The 16828-nt window shown below is 33.6% G+C and overlaps 1 protein-coding gene across 1 annotated transcript in view; it reads right to left on the reverse strand.

Annotated features, from left to right (window-relative positions):
- LOC114339865 (potassium voltage-gated channel protein Shal) overlaps positions 1-16828 on the reverse strand; it is a 142591-nt gene that overhangs the window by 23271 nt on the left and 102492 nt on the right. Inside the window, exon 3 of the mRNA XM_028290548.2 lies at positions 15065-15277. Coding sequence (XP_028146349.1) covers positions 15065-15277 — 213 coding nt within the window. The remainder of the gene's footprint in view (positions 1-15064; positions 15278-16828) is intronic.

Here is a 16828-nt window from a genome sequence, read left to right on the forward strand (position 1 = left end):
CCAATTAGCGGACCGCGGTCCGCATCCGGACCGTAGGCTAATTTTGTGCGGACGGCGATTAAATTCGGAATACAGTGTTTTGCAATTTTGAAAATGTTTGGCCACGAAATTGTGAACTATGTTTGGCTCAACTTATGTGTGAGAAGCATTTTTCAATAATGAACTTTATTAAAAATCTCAGCTAACAGATGAACTTCCTATTGAGAATCAGTTGCGCTAAACTAATTCCAAACTTCAGACAGGTTGTACATTTCGCTAAACAAATTAAAAATTACCTTTTTGCTCCGAAAAGTGTATTTTAGGTTTTTTGGGCCATATTAAACTAAAAAGTTGGAAAGAAATCCTTTGTAAAAGGTATAAAATTGTTGCCATTAAGTCATTGAAATGTGATCAACTCAATTTGGATCCCACGTGTTGGGAAACCTGTATACTTTACCTTAGGGCATTATCCTGTTTGCCATGTGACCATCACAGGCCTTTTTATTGAAGTATTTACTTTTAAGGCATCTATATTTTATGTAAAGGGTTTTTACCCAGATATTTTTCTTTTGTGGCTCAGCTAGCATCCAGTTTATCGAACACTGATGATGATTTTTTATAAAAATCGAAAACGTTTTGTTATGATGTAGCCCTTTTAAGGGATTTTTAATAAAAAAAAAATTATACCTTTTACAAAAGCATTTCTTTCCAATTTTGTGATTGATGGTATACAGCCAACTACAGGAAAACTTTTTCTTTTCCTTGTGGATTTTGTAAACTAAAAAGGTTTCTTGTTATTTTTCTCAAATATTGATAGTTTTCGAGTTATAAGGGATCTAAAATCTGAAAAATGCGAAAATGCGCATACGCATTTTCGAGAATTGAAAACCTATTAAAGTGTAAATTATTAGTGTTCAGGTTGACAAGTGCCTAAATTAATGCTTCTACGTTCAACTTCAAGATTCTAACGAGTAATCGGGGCATATTTCAATATAAACCCTTGGTTTTTAATTGTTAATCGTCGCTCGTCACACTTTACGTGTATACGTGTATCTCTGTCGCACGTATACCTATACGTACTTATGCGCAATTATATTATTATATACGTACTTATGCGAAGATGTATTAAAATTTTATAATATATAATTCCATAGTTTTTTGAAGTGAAAACTTCTTTAGGGACGTTGTGCACTTTCTTTGGATAGGGGAAAAGCATTGAATTCGCGACCGTCATCGCGACCCTCATCGCGACCGTCATTGCGACCGTCATCGCTCATGCTATATATTATGTGTATGTATATATACATTGTGTAGACGTATTTAAATTTATAATAAATGTAAAACCTATTTTCATAACCATCATATTTCATAACCAAAACCATCATAGCGACCGTCATCTCTTCGGCGAAATAAATTTTGTATATATATATATATATATATGAGATGTAGATCCTTAAAACACACTCAGTGATCACTAAGAACTGGTGTTTGGATCTTTGATTCTATTCGAAAAATTTTTCCCAACCCGAAATGGTGGATGTGTGAATTGTTCGTAAGGGGATTTTTCCACATTCTCTATTTCATCTGTTTGTTTTATATATATATATATATATATATATATATATATATATATATATATATATATATATATATATATATATTAATTTATTATGTGTATGTATATATAAATTGTATAAAAGTATTAAATTTAAAATAAATATAAAACCTATTTTACGATGGGGAAAAAGATTAATTTCGCGACCATCATAGCGACCGTCATCTGTCCGGCGAAATAAATTTTGTAGGTACAATATATATTTTATGTGTATGTATATATAAATTGTGTAGAAGTATTAAAATTTAAAATAAATGTGGAACCTATTTTTGGATGGTGAAAAAGGATTTATTTCGCGACCGTCATAGCGACCGTCATCTCTTCGGCGAAATAAATTTTGTACGTGTATTTATTATCTGTATGTATACATAAATTGTGTAGAAGTATTTAAATTTAAAATAAATATAAAATCTATTTTAGAATGGGGAAGAAGGATTGATTTCGCGATTGTCATCGCGACATCGCTTCGACGAAATAAATTTTGTACGTATATTATCATAATATACGTATAATAATAGTAATATTATCTATTTTCTGATTGAACTCACGAAATGTAAATAGCTTGTTGAAGTGAAAACTTCTTTAGGGACGTTGTGCGATTTTTGGATAGGGGAGAAAGCATTGAATTCGCGACCGTCATCACTTATGCTATATATATTATTTGTATGTATATGTAAATTGTAAAGAAGTATTTAAATTTACAATAAATGTAAAACCTATTTTAGGATGGGGAAAAAAGATTTATTTCGCGACCGTCATAGCCACCATCATCTCTTCGCCGAAATAAATTTTGTACTTTTCTATATTACGTGTACCTATACATAAATTGTATAGAAGTATTTAAATTTAAAATAAATGTAAAACTAATTTTTCGATAGAGAAAAAGGATTTATTTCGCGACCGTCATCGCGACCGTCATCTCTTCGGCGAAATAAATATTTTGTACGTATATGTATTGAAGTTAAAACTTCTTTAGAGACGTTGTGCACTTTTTGGATGGGGAAAAAGTATTAAATTAGCGACCGTCATCGTTTCGAAGAAATAACTTTTTGAAGTGAAAATTTCTTTAGGGACGTAGTGCACTTTTTAGATAGGGAAAAAGTATTGAATTAGCGAACGTCATGGCGACCGTCATCGCTTCGGCAAAATAAATTTTTAAAGGAAAAACTTCTTTTAGGGACGTTGTGCACTTTTTAGATGGGAAAGAAGTATTGAATTAGCGACCGTCATCGCTTCGGCGAAATAAATTTTTGAAGTGAAAACTTCTTTAGGGACGTTGTGCACTTTTTGGATGGGGAAAAATTATTAAATTTGAATGGGGAGAAAGTAATAAATAAGCGACCGTCATCGCTTCGACGAAATAAACATTTGCAGTGAAAACTTCTTTAGGGACGTTGTGCTCTTTTTGGATGGAAAAAAGTATTAATTATCGACCGTCATCGCGACCGCCATCGCTTCGATGAAATAAATTTGTAAAGTGAAAACTTCTTGAGGGACGTTGTGCACTTTTTGGATAGGGAAAAATATTAAATTATAGACTGTCATCGCTTCGACGAAATAAATATTTGAAGTGAAACTTCTTTAGGTACGTTGTGCACTTTTTCGATGGAAAAAATATTAAATTAGCGATCGTCGTCGTTTCGATGACATCAATTTTTGAAGTGGAAACTTCTTGAGGGACGTTGTGCACTTTTTGGATGGAAAAAAATGTTAAATTAGCGACCTTTATCGCTTCGACGAAATAAATGTTTGAAGTCAAAAATTTCTTTAGGGATGTTATGCACTTTTTGGATGGGGATAAATTACTAAATTAGGGACCGTCATCGCTTCGACGAAATAAATATTTGAAGTGAAACTCATTTAGGGACGTTGTGCACATTTTGGATGGGGGAAAAGTATTGAATTAGGGACTGTCATCCATCGCTTCGACGAAATAAATATTTGAAGTGAAACTTCTTTAGGGACGTTGTGCACTTTTTCGATGGAAAAAAGTATTAAATTAGCGACCGTCATCGCTTCGATGAAATCAATTTTAGAAGTGGAAAGTTCTTGAGGGACGTTGTGCACTTTTTGGATGGGGAAAATATTATTTTAGCGAACCTTCATCGCTTCGACGAAATAAATTTTTGAAATGAAAACTTCTTGAGGGACGTTGTGCACTTTTTGGATAGGAAAAAATTATTAAATTAGCGACCGTCATCGCTTCGACGAAATAAATTTTTTAAGTAAAAACTTTTTTAGGGACGTTGTGCACTTTTTTATGGAGGAAAGTATTGAATTAGGGCCGTAATCGCTTCGACGAAATAAATATTTAAAATGAAACTTATTTAGGGACGTTGTGCACTTTTTCGATGTAAAAAAGTAATAAATTAGCAACTATCATCGCTTCGACGAAATAAATATTTGAAGTGAAAACTTCTTGAGGGACGTTGTGCACTTTTTGGATGGGGAAAATTATTAAATTAGCGACCGTTATCGCTTCGACGAAATAAATTTTTGAATTGAAAATTTCTTTATGGTCATCACTTCGCTGAAATAAATTTTGTACATATATAAATTATGTGTATGTATACATAAATAGCACAGGGCATACGCATCGCGTATATCGTATATGATATAGGTACAGCACTTCTTTTAGGATGGGGTAAAAGCATTGAGCTCGTAATTTATATACTATAAGAAGTTTTCACTTCTGTCGGCACTCCCACGAGTGCCTTCAATTTTTTTTTTATAATTTATTAATTTATTCAGTTAATTATTGCCAATGTGCTAATTACATACGCCAATCATATAGTGCGATAAGCACCATATAGTTTGGCGCGCTGTCGCGGCGGCTTAAGAGTCGAGAGGACACGCATAATTAACAATTAAAAACAATGGTCTAAATTGAAATAAGCCCCGATTACTCATCATAATCATGAAATTGAATGTTTAACTTCAAGTACTTGATGATCACAAAAGAAATAATTTACACATGAGTTTTCAAGCTTCGAATAAGCTTATTTTCTCGTTTTTCAGATTTTAAATCGCTTAAAACTCGAAATCTATCAACGTTTGAGAAAAATGACAGAAGACCTTTTTTGTATAAGATGACCCCAAAAATGCCAAAAAATATATTTTTGTTTGCAAAAAAGATGATGTTTTCAATTTGTTAAAAAAAATGTTTCTTTCCAAAAATTTTGCCCGGCATCCTTCTGATTTGTTTAAGGCGATATTTTTTAACAAGAATCCGCAAATAAACCGAATCAGAACCACCAGATACAGGTAGCATTCAATCCGGACCCCGCAAGTGTCATATGTTTGCGAAACGGATCCTCAGGGAACATAATTGGTGACCCCTGCTCTAAAAGATATGAAGGGTCCTTTGTGTCCAGTGCTTGTTTTTAGGCGTTGGCTACCGTCGTATTCTTTTTCTCATAGGCATCTTTCAGTGCGTCACAGTTTTTCGATTTCTTTGTAACGTATTAAATTGTATGTGACAGAAAAAAAGGCACGTCCGTGATTACACACATTTATACCATTTATTCTAGTTGTCGATAGATGGCACTATAATCGAAAAAAAATTATTTACGATTTATATAATATATCTACGAATATAATCTGTACAATTTATAAGACTATACAAATCAAAGAAAATACCATTTTATAAATGCAATAAACACAATTGATTTGTTTTTATGCCAAATTTCAAATAAAATGTGACAACTGTCAGATTTAACTAAAATGTCATGTTAGAATAAATGTTATAAATGTGTATTATCACGGACTTACCTTTTTTTCTATCATTTGTGACGCACTGACAAATGTCCATGAAAAGGACCATATTAACCAGCTGATGAAATGTTTCTCGGTCGGCAGCTATATGAAACAATTCCTCGACCGTTCGACCTGTCCATTGTCTAATGTTACGCAGCCAGGACAGTTGTTTTCTTCCAACCCATCGTTTTCCTTCCAATTCGCCCTGAATGATCAACCGCAGTATGTGATATTTAGGTCCTCTCATTATATGACCGAAGTAATGAACCTTTCTCATTTTTATGATGTTGATTAATTCTCGCTCTTTATGCATGGTTTTCAGCACACGTTCGTTGCATATATGTGCTGTCCACGGGATTCTGAGCATGCAACGGTAACACCACAACTCGATCGCTTTTAATTTGTTAAGATTCTTTATTTTTGTTGTCCAGGTTTCACATCCATAGAACAAAACGGACCAGATGTCTCACTTCAATACTCTTAGACGCGTGGTCAATCCAGCTACCCAGATATCTAAAGTGTTCCACCCTTTCCAGGATTTTGTTACCTAATTTTAGTACTGAGTCTTCGATATTAATTTTTCCGAACACAATCCATTTTGTTCATGTTTCGATATTAATTTTTCCGACTACCATCCATTTTGTCCATGTTTCGTGGACCTTAAGAAAGCATTTGACAGGGTCACATTAAAGGACGTTATCCATTTGTTATACTCGAGAGAGGTACCTCTAGGAATAATTAAAACGATCGAAAACATCTACCAGAACAACACAATAAAAGTAAAAGTGGACAATGAATTAACTGACCCAGTTGAAGCCGGCAGTTGAAGGGATAAGACAGGGAGATTCCTTGAGTCCTTTATTGTTCAACCTGATCATGGACGAAATAATAAAAAAATTAAGAACTAAAAAAGGATACCAAATGGGAGAAAAACAACTTAAAATAATCTGTTACGCGGACGATGCACTACTAATCTCTCAAAGTGAAGATGATTTACAACGTATGCTGCACCAATTCAACATAATCGCCAGAAAATTTAACATGTTAATTTCCTCACAAAAGACAAAATGCATGGTTATAACAGCAGATCCAATAATATGTAAATTGGAGCTGTAAGGTCAGATAATAGAACAAGTCATGGAGTTTAAATATCTAGGCATCACACTACTTATCTAGCTACGGAAAGCTCGAAACCGAAGTGGAAGATCAGGTGAATAAAGTAAACAGAACCGCAGGCTGCCTGAATGACACAATATGGAGAAATAAAAATATCGGAAAAGAAATGAAAGGCAGAATTTACAAAACAGTCATCAGACCAATAATGACATACGCGGTAGAAACACGACCCGACACAGAGAGGAGAAAAAGATTGCTCGAAACAGCGGAGATGAAAACGCTTCGAAAAATCGATGGTAAGACTCTATGGGACAGAGCTAGAAGGACAGATATATGACGGATATGCAAGGTGTATAACATTAATAACTGGGTAAGAAACAGAAGAATAGAATGGAATGACCACATAAGCCGAATGACAACAAATAGGATAGTCAGGACAGCGAGAGACGGTTCCCCAATAGGAGGACGATCAGTGGGAAGACCACGAAAACGATGGAACGACAACTTACTAGAGGCACATTGAAAAAACAGGCAGTCATGTCTATACAAAAAGAAAAAGAAGAAAAAGACCATCCATTTTGTTTTCTTTGCGTTGATTGTTAAGCTCTCTGCAGTTGGTACATTCGTTGTTTACAACGTTTAGCCGGGTTTGAAGGTCTTCCAGACTTTCTGGCATTATGGCGGTGTCATCTGCATATCTGATGTTATTAATAATTTCACCACCGATTTTAACACCTTCGCGACGATTATTTAAAGCTTTCTCAAAAATTGGTTCGGTGTAGGCATTGAACAATGTCGGTGACATAACACATCCCTGTCTGACACCACACTTAATAAAAACTTTAGCTGAAACTTCTTGATCCAACTTAATACAAGCAGTCTGCTGCGGTCTGATTGTAGTAAAGATTTTTGAGCAATCTAATGTCGTACGTGTTCATACCAACTAAGCCCAAGCATTGAAATACTGTATGTGGTTCTTTATCAAAGGCTTTTTCGAAATCTATAAAGCATACTTATACAGTATGTTCCTGTAAGTTGTATCCATATGGAAAAATTTTTATTATTAATTTTGCGAAAAAAAGTTATTCTTCATAATTCTGAAGGTGTGTGTAGGACTAAAGACCGGATTATAAGTATTGTGCTTTCTTTTGGTTTTTTGGCTTGTATTTAGGAGTTTTAGTAAAAATTCCTATTTTACTATGGCCTGTTTTTAAACCAAGAGGAGTAATTCAAATTTACCGCGCCGTAATGCTTGTTTGTAATTGGTCCAACCTCAAGCAAGTTTACTCCACTGTTATCAAATTTTGACACTAATGATATTTATGAAATTTTGACAATACTGACATTTCATAGGTTAATTAAGTTATATCGGCGATTTTTTGTGTTTCCTGCGATATTTCTTTTGAGATTTTTAATCTAATTTTATAAACAAAACAGTTGTTTTTAGAACTCTTTAGCGACGTATTAGTATAATAATAATATAATATGTATGGATTACCGATATGATCAACCAAAAAAGAAGATGTATTTGGTGATTTTTCTAGTGACTTTCTTAGGTGTGAATCTGTCTTTTTAGCTTACTCCTCCTGGTTTAAAAACAAACCATAGTGTTTTGGTTATCTTACTTATTTTAATATATTTGAAGACTAAAAATATGCAAAGAAGTGTAAATTGCTATAAATCTTCAAATGATGTAAATAAAACCTTTGTTTTGGCTGACCTGTTTTCCATTTTAATGTCTACATTTGAGTTTCAAGTCATAAAACCGAGATATAAAATTAAACTTACTTTACCAGTTTATGCTTTTGCAACTCAACATCAGAGATGAGCCACTTTTATTCGTTTTTAAAATACGCTGTGATTTTATTTGTTTTGCATATATACATGTAATTATATTCCCTTCATTTTTGCAGCACAGCAATTAAGCCGGAAATAAATAAAGCGAAAAACAACTTTACTGCTTTTGAATGATAACAATAAGATTTCTGGAAATACGTGTAGGTATAGCATATCTATGCGTTATGCAATCTACAAAATAGCAAAATCCTTCATTAAAATGAAACGTTTAAAACCTTTATACTTCCGCTAAATTTGAAAATATTCTTCATGAGATCACACACTTAAAGTACATCAGTCCATCAATAACCGACATTTAATGTCAGTTATTGATGGACTGGTTCAGGAATATGCATATTATGCAGACACTTCTTCTTCATGTGCCTTGCCCGTTTCGAACGTTGGCAATTAACATATCTATTCTGACTGTTTACGGCAGGTCTGAATAGTTCGGCAGATGATAATCCTCCTCCTCCCTGGACCCTTTTTGCGGACTATTTTCCCTTTTGATAATTAGCTGAAGTACTCTATATTTACTGTGCCTCATAACGTGACCCACGTATTCCAACTTTCTTTTTTTTATAGTTATTCCTACATCTCTCTCTTTACCTATCTGACGTAGTACCTCCTCGTTGGTCACGTGGTCGTTCCAGGATATACGTAATATACGTCGATAAACCCACATTTCGAAGGCATTTAATCAGATTAGATGTATCCGAGATGAAAATAATAAAATACTGATTCACGAAAAGGATGTCAAAAAGAGATGGAGAAAGTATTTTGACAGTTTATTAAATAAATGTAAAGACTGAAATAGTTTTGTACACACTTATGACAACAGGTAAAAGGGGGAGAAGTGTACTTTTGAAGTGTGTAAAATTAATAATTCTTAGCTGAGCGCTTTCGGCTTATAAAGCCATCTTGGGAGCTATGGTCAAAAAGGTCAAAATACCACAATGAAGAGAGATGGGTTCCATTTATGATATGAAATACTTCTGTTTCTTATGTAGTTTTTTTTTGGTTGGAAAAAACCTTGTCTGTCTGTTTAAAAAATTGTTCAATTTGCTGTTGGTTATTTTTGTATCCAGAAAAGTTAAACATCAAGAACGAGCACAAAGGACTTTCACACGAAAATTACATTATATATATATATATATATATATATATATATATATATATATATATATATATATATATATATATATATATATATAAAAAGTTTATTAAATGAAGAATTTGACAGACAGCCTGTGGAGTTAACGGAGAGAGTAACAGCAATGGTTACCAGAATAAGAAACGAGGAAGTGGCTCAAGCGCTTCAAAAAATAAAAATAGGAAAAGCAGTCGGACAAGATGAAATTCCTGGGGAAGTATCTAGAGTTAGAGCATTGAGAGAGACAGGAATAAGTTGGCTAGCAGGTCTATTTAATAGAATTATGGAAGTTGGACAAATGCAAGACGAATGGAGAAGCAGTATATTAGTATTTGTCTACAAAAACAAGGAAGATATACAACAATGTACAAACTACAGGGCTATAAAACTACTTGGTCACACCATGAAAATATGGGAGAGAGTAATTGATAGACGGATACGTGAAGAAACCGAAATATCCGATAATCAATTTGGCTTTATTCAGGGCAGATCAACAACCGATGCAATTTACATTGTAAGGCAACTGATGGAAAAATACAGGAATAAAGAGCCCAACGCTCATATGGTATTGATTGATCTTGAGAAAGCATATGATAGAGTTCCTCGAGAGATTCTGTGGTGGGCACTCAATAAGAAAGGAGTCCGTGGTGAATATGTAAAGATTGTGAGAGATATGTATGAGGGAGTAACGACTAGTGTTAGGACAGGTGTGGGAGAGACTGATGAATTTCAGGTGAAAGTAGGATTGCACCAAGGCTCGCTGCTTAGTCCTTATTTATTCTCATTAATTTTGGACCAGATAACAGCGAAACTACAGGGTAGCATTCCATGGTGCCTAATGAATTCTGAGGATGTAGTGTTAATAGGAAATAGTGAAAGAGACTTATACAAAAACTGGAACAGTGGAGACAAGCTCTGGAGGAAAAAGGTTTAAAACTTAGTAGACCAGGGCGTATCTGTAAAAATATTAGTACATTTGGACGTTAAGGGGTGACTCAAATTTTTTTTCAGAAATTACTTCAAAATAACTCAAATAATAATATTTGAGTTATCCTCCGTCTCAAAAATGTCCGGAACATTGTTTAAATAATCAAAATGTCAAAAAATGAAGGAAAAATTCGATTTTTTTCTTCGTTTTTTGATTATAACTGTAAAAGTATTCATTTCCGAGGAAAGTTGTACTGATATAAAAGTTGCGTAATTAAATTTTCTACAATATAGAATTGGTTAAAAATTTAAAAAATAGTCACCCTCGTTGCAAAATAGCAATAATTGCGAAAAAAAACATTCAAAAACAAGTATTCCTATTTTACGTTTTTCAACCATTTTTTTCTACACTTAGGACCTTCATATTTCACCCATAAAAAATTTTATGATACAGTAAAACAGTACTTTAAATTTCATTAAGATCGGTTTAACACATTTTGCAAAATAAATTTTGCAATCCAGCTTTCGCAAAAAAAATTCATTTTTTCAAAATGTTACAGGACTGAAAATAAAGCAGATAGCAAGTTGAAATTTTTTTTGCTTATAGAAGTTTACTGTACCTTTCATCTGCAATTTGCAGAATTAAAGTCGATTAACTACCACGGCGTCAGGAATGTTTTTAAATAAACATTAATTATTGGTGCTACGCGCAGGACAGCGGATAGTTTGCTCTGATTGGGCATTCCAATGACCTTTGATAATGATTGATACATTTTAATTTTTATTACATTTCGATATAAATAAATTTGTTTATTGCAAAATAAAAACACATACTCTATCCTTTGAAATAACACTTTTTTAGCAAAAACTTTCTTTGTTCATATATTTTAACTTAGAGAATAAAAGTATATTATTTTTAAACATATGCAATTGTTTAAACAATATTTCACAAACAGTAATAAAATTAGTTTGACTTTTGTGGAATTAAAATATTAAAAAACAACAAAATATGGAGTATGAAAATAATATATTAGATAAAGAGTGGAAGAAATTTTGGTGGAAATCAACTTGTGTGAATCGAACACCGCTGTCCTGCGCGTAGCACCAAAAATTAATGTTTATTTAAAAAAATTCCTGACGCCGTGGTAGTTAATCGATTTTAATTTTGCATATTGCAAATGAAAGGTACAGTATACTTCTATAAGCAAAAAAAAATTAACTTGGTCTCTGCTTTACTTTCAGTCCTGCAACATTTTAAAAAAATGAATTTTTTTGAGAAAGCTGGATTGCAAAATTTATTTTGCAAAATCTATTAAACCGATATTAATGAAATTTACAGTGTTGTTTTACTATATCATAAAGTTTTTTGGGTAAAATATGAAGGTCCAAAGTGTAGCATAAATGGTTGAAAAACGTAAAATGCGAATACTTGCTTTTGTATGTTTTTTTTTTCGCAATTATTGCTATTTTGCAACAAGTGTGACTATTTTTTAAATTTTTAACCAATTCTATATTATAGAAAGTTTAATTAAGCAACTTTTATGTCAGTACAACTTTTCTCAGAAATGAATAATTTTAAAGTTATAATCAAAAAAGTAATGAAAAAATCGAATTTTTCCTTTATATTTTGACATTTTGATTATTTAAACAATGTTCCTGACCATTTTGAGTGGGAGGATAAGTCAAATATTATTATTTGAGTTATTTTCAAGCAATTTCTGCAAAAAAATTTGAGTCACCTCTCAACGTCCATCTCAAAACAGATGCGCCCTGGACTATAGTAGGAAAAAAACAGAGTATTTGGAATGTTCATTTAAAGATGAAGTTACTACAAATAAAATGGTATCTTTGGATGGTGAAATGATTGTGAAAAGCAACAGTTTTAAGTACCTAGGATCGGTATTACAGAGTAATGGAGAAATAGATGGAGATACATGCAGTATCGAATTAGGGCTGGATGGATTAGGTGGAAGGAAGCGAGTGGTGTGTTGTGTGACAGAAAAATTCCAATGAAGTTGAAGGGAAAATTAAAACAGCCATACGACCGGCAATGATGTACGGAACTGAATGTTGGGCAGTGAAAAAGAAAGAGGAACAACGAATGCATGTGGCGGAAATGAGAATGCTTAGATGAATGAGTGGAGTGACAAAGAAGGATAAAATTAGAAATGAGTATATTAGGGGAAGTCTAGGTGTGGCACCAATTGATGCCAAAATGAGAGAGCATAGGTTAAGATGGTTTGGTCATGTTCAACGTCGAGACATTAATCACCCAATACGAAGAACAGCTGAAGTGCAGATTACTGGAAAGAGTAGGAGAAGAAGACCTAGGGGGAGACGATAAGGCAGGACATGTTGGTAAAGGGGATTAACATTGATATGACTCAAGATAGAATTGTGTGGAGAAATGCAATTAGGGTAGCCGACCCCGCATATTGATAAGGCAAAGAGAATGATGATGATGAAGCCCACATTTCGAAGGCCTCTACTTTTTTCATCAATGTTGCGGTCAATGTCCACGCCTCCATTCCATATAACAAAACCAGGAATACATAACATTTAAGAAGTCGGATTTTGAGAGGTAGGGTGAGCCTGTTAGAGGTGAAAATTTGCTTAATGCTAGTAAACGGCGCTCTTGCTTTTTCTCTTCTTATACTTATTTCCTTCGCTTGATCCCAACTTGAATTAACTGTTGTTCCTAAGTAGATGTACGAATCCAGGTGTCCAATTCTTTGATTGGCTAATATCAGTTGTCTTGGTCGTTGTTGCGTTTTGCTTACTAACATCCATTTGGTTTTTGTGATGTTTAGTTTGAGTCCGTATTGTGCACTTGTTTTTTTTTATCTTATTCATTAGGCAACTCAGTTCCTCCATGCCACTCGCTAGAATCACAGTGTCATCAGCATACCTTATGATATTAATTATTTCTCCATTTATCTGTACGCCTTCTGTGCTTTCCTCCTATATGCAGACATACAGATGGTATTGTATTATAGTGGTAGGTAATGATAACGGCGATCAAAAATCGAATAGGAATTTTTGTAATATCGGAATTCGAGAAATATATCCAATATCCTACACTTTATCCCAATAAATGACAGAATAATGCTCTTACAACTGCGCGCCACTCCAGTTAATATTAACACATTCGTGGACACGTCTTCATATGCAGACAGTCATTTCCTTTTGTAAGTGTCTGAAAATCAAGACGTGTCCGCGAATGGGTTAACCCAATACTTTACTACAACCATTGATTGCACAGTTGCCACCACGAAAATAATAACCCAGTTTTTATTCTTTGGGCGGTGGTGGTCCATTTAATAAAGACTCAAACATCGCAGTGGGATTCTCCATAATACCAAGCATTCCTTGGAAAATAACCATTCTCTTTGCCATTATATATATATATATATATTATAATTTATTAACGACAATGGCATAGTAAAGATCCGAGTCCCAATAAAAGATTATTGATATGAAAGGACATCTACACTGCATTAACCATAAAACAGATATACACGACCTCTCCATTATATATTATACATTAAGAGTTAACAGACGTTGCGCTGTAATACTGGAATAATAAAAAACCAAATCGTTATTATAGATAATGTTACAGTATGGTGCAAATGTTTGAAATAAATTCGTTATTTCATAAGCCGGCTAGTTATAAAAAAATCCTGAAACAAATTAGTTTTTATTTTTTAATTACGATTTTTTGACGTATATATCGTACTTGTGGCGTCATTCATCTGGGCGTTATGACGTAATAGATGATTTTTTTAAATAAGAATAGGGGTCATGTGCTCACTCATTTAAAAGGTTATTCAACTCTCTTTTCAGTAGTATAAACAATGACACAATTATTTTTACAGGGTGTCCAAAAAAATTTTTTAAATTAAATTAATTGACACAAAAAGAAGGATGTATGTAATTTTTTAATTCAAAATAGATTCTACTGCTATCAGAAAATAGAAAAAAATCTTTATTTCCCAAATAAACATTATTTTGCGCTTATGTTCAAATTGCCAAAAGGCAATGGGTTACAGTTTGAACAGTGAATTTAAGCGAAAAGCAATATTTATTTGTTAAATAAATATTTTTTTCTGTTTTCTGACAGCAGTAGAATGTATTTTGAATCAAATAAATTACATACATTCTTCTTTTTTTGTGAATTAATTTAATTTAAAACAAAATTGTGGACACACTGTATAAATAATTATGTTAATGTGTATATTACTGAATAGATAAGTAAATAACCTTTCAAATGAGCCAGCACATAACCCCAATTCTTATTTAAAAAAACTTATCGACTACGTCATAACGTCCAAATGGATGACGTCACTAGTACGATCTATACACCAAAAAAACATAATTTAAAAAAGTGACCTCAGGTTTAAGGAAAATTGTTTCAGGATTTTTCCTTAAGTCGCCGGCTTATGAAATAATAATTTATTTCATATATTTGCAACATACTGTATAGGATATGATTCATATTAAAGACATCTAAACTGCATTAACAATAAGACGAATATAAAAGATCTCGTCAATATGTATTTTAATATATTAAATTTATCGTTGCACTATGCTATGACTTTAGCACACCAAACCCTTTTACAAATTTTAAGTAATAATTTTTTTCTGTGAGTCTTAGAACAGGACAATAATACAATGATCCTTACCTCAAGTTCGACAAACTCTCGGTCGGTAGTCTTTTCCAGACACCGCAGCAAATGATGATGTTGCAGTTCGAAAATATCTTCTTCTCTATAGTTATCATCTAATTCTATTCCAGACTCTTGAGCTGCTAGCCGTGCCTCGGCGGCCTTCTTTTTACTAACAAATGCTGCTCCTGACGAAGCTTTGGCAATGCGAATTCGGGCCAGACGGGCTTTCTGAAAATTAAAAAATAAACCCACATAGTGAAATTAAGACAAGTATAGACTATTTAGTTTCAAATTAAATATACACCCAATACATGGCAACACTGAGCGCCATCTACGTCCCCACTTTCCACCCAATGCACCTGATTCGCGCTGATTCTAAAGCTGGCTACAGACTATGCATTAATTCACGATTCGTGATGCACGATTCGCGAGCATTTCACGAATAGTGTGTAGGGTCTTGTGCGTTAAAAATCGATTCGTAAACAACATGATTCTTGTGTGCACAGGAATTCGCTCTTGTGAGCGCTAAATTAACGAATATCGAAGACTGCGCATCAACACGAACCGACGAACATGGATTAAATCAGTCATCACGCAAATATAAGTCTGTGTATAAAATATTTGTTCTGAATCGTGAACAAAGGCATAGTCTCTATGCTTTATTGGCGAATTACTATGAACTACAACGAACTAAATGAATCACGCATCGCGCATCACGAATCGCGAATATGTGCATAGTCTGTAGCCAGCTTAACACTCCGTCCTCCGCCGTCATTATCATTTCCATCGCCGACGATAGTGGAATAAGCAATGTTGCCAATTTTAGCGCTTCCTTCAATGGGCTACATCTAATTCAAACCTAAACGTATTGTATAACTGACTATAGCTAACCGTAAATCAACTACAGTAGAACTCCGATTATCCGTGATCCACGGGATCCGACGTAACATGAATAATCCGATAATATATTTGATTCACAGGTATACCCATACATATGTACCTACCATGAAAAGATAACAAAAAAATATATCTCAATTACATAAAAAGATATATAATATACTAAAGATTTCACTTGTTTCACTGTATTCCTTCACTCAACCGTTCTCTCCAGTTCTTTCTGTTTTGACAGTCCTCTTTCTACAGATTTCGTCTTCCCATTGTCTCGTCCACTTCATCTGTGAAAGATTTTCGAGGTCTGTCTCTCTTATTTCTTCCTATCGGTCTCCACTCTGTTCTCTGCTTATCCAACGTTTTTGGTCTGCTCTTCTGACATGTCCTTTCCAGGTTAATCTCTTCTGTTTTATGTAGTCTATTATATCTAAGTTAATTCCCATTCTTTTCTTAATCTGTATGTTATTTATTCTATCTCTTCTTGTTACTCTGCAGCGTCTCCTTAGGAATTCCATCTCTGTTGCTCTTATTTTGTTTTTGGGTTTCTTATTTATTATCCAATTTTCACACCCATGTGAGCATACTTCGTGTCATGGTGTTATATATTCTCTTTGTTTTTATACTGATGTTCTTATCACACAATACCGGGTTTAATTTTCGTATGCAGTCTCTTAGTCTAGTTTTTATATCTTCTTCAGTTATTTCTTTGTTTGATATTATGACACCTAAATACTTGTGTAGGTATTTGTCTGTTCCTTTGGTTTGTTTACCTTCGTCTATTTCTAGCCGTTTTATTTATGTGTCCTCCGTTGTTAGGTATTCAGTTTTCTTTAGGTTTATTTCCATCCCATTCTTTGTATATTCCTGTTCCAGTTTCCTCATCATAAA

The sequence above is a fragment of the Diabrotica virgifera genome, chromosome 10, assembly GCF_917563875.1.
Source record: "Diabrotica virgifera virgifera chromosome 10, PGI_DIABVI_V3a".
Taxonomy (NCBI): Eukaryota; Metazoa; Arthropoda; class Insecta; order Coleoptera; family Chrysomelidae; genus Diabrotica; species Diabrotica virgifera.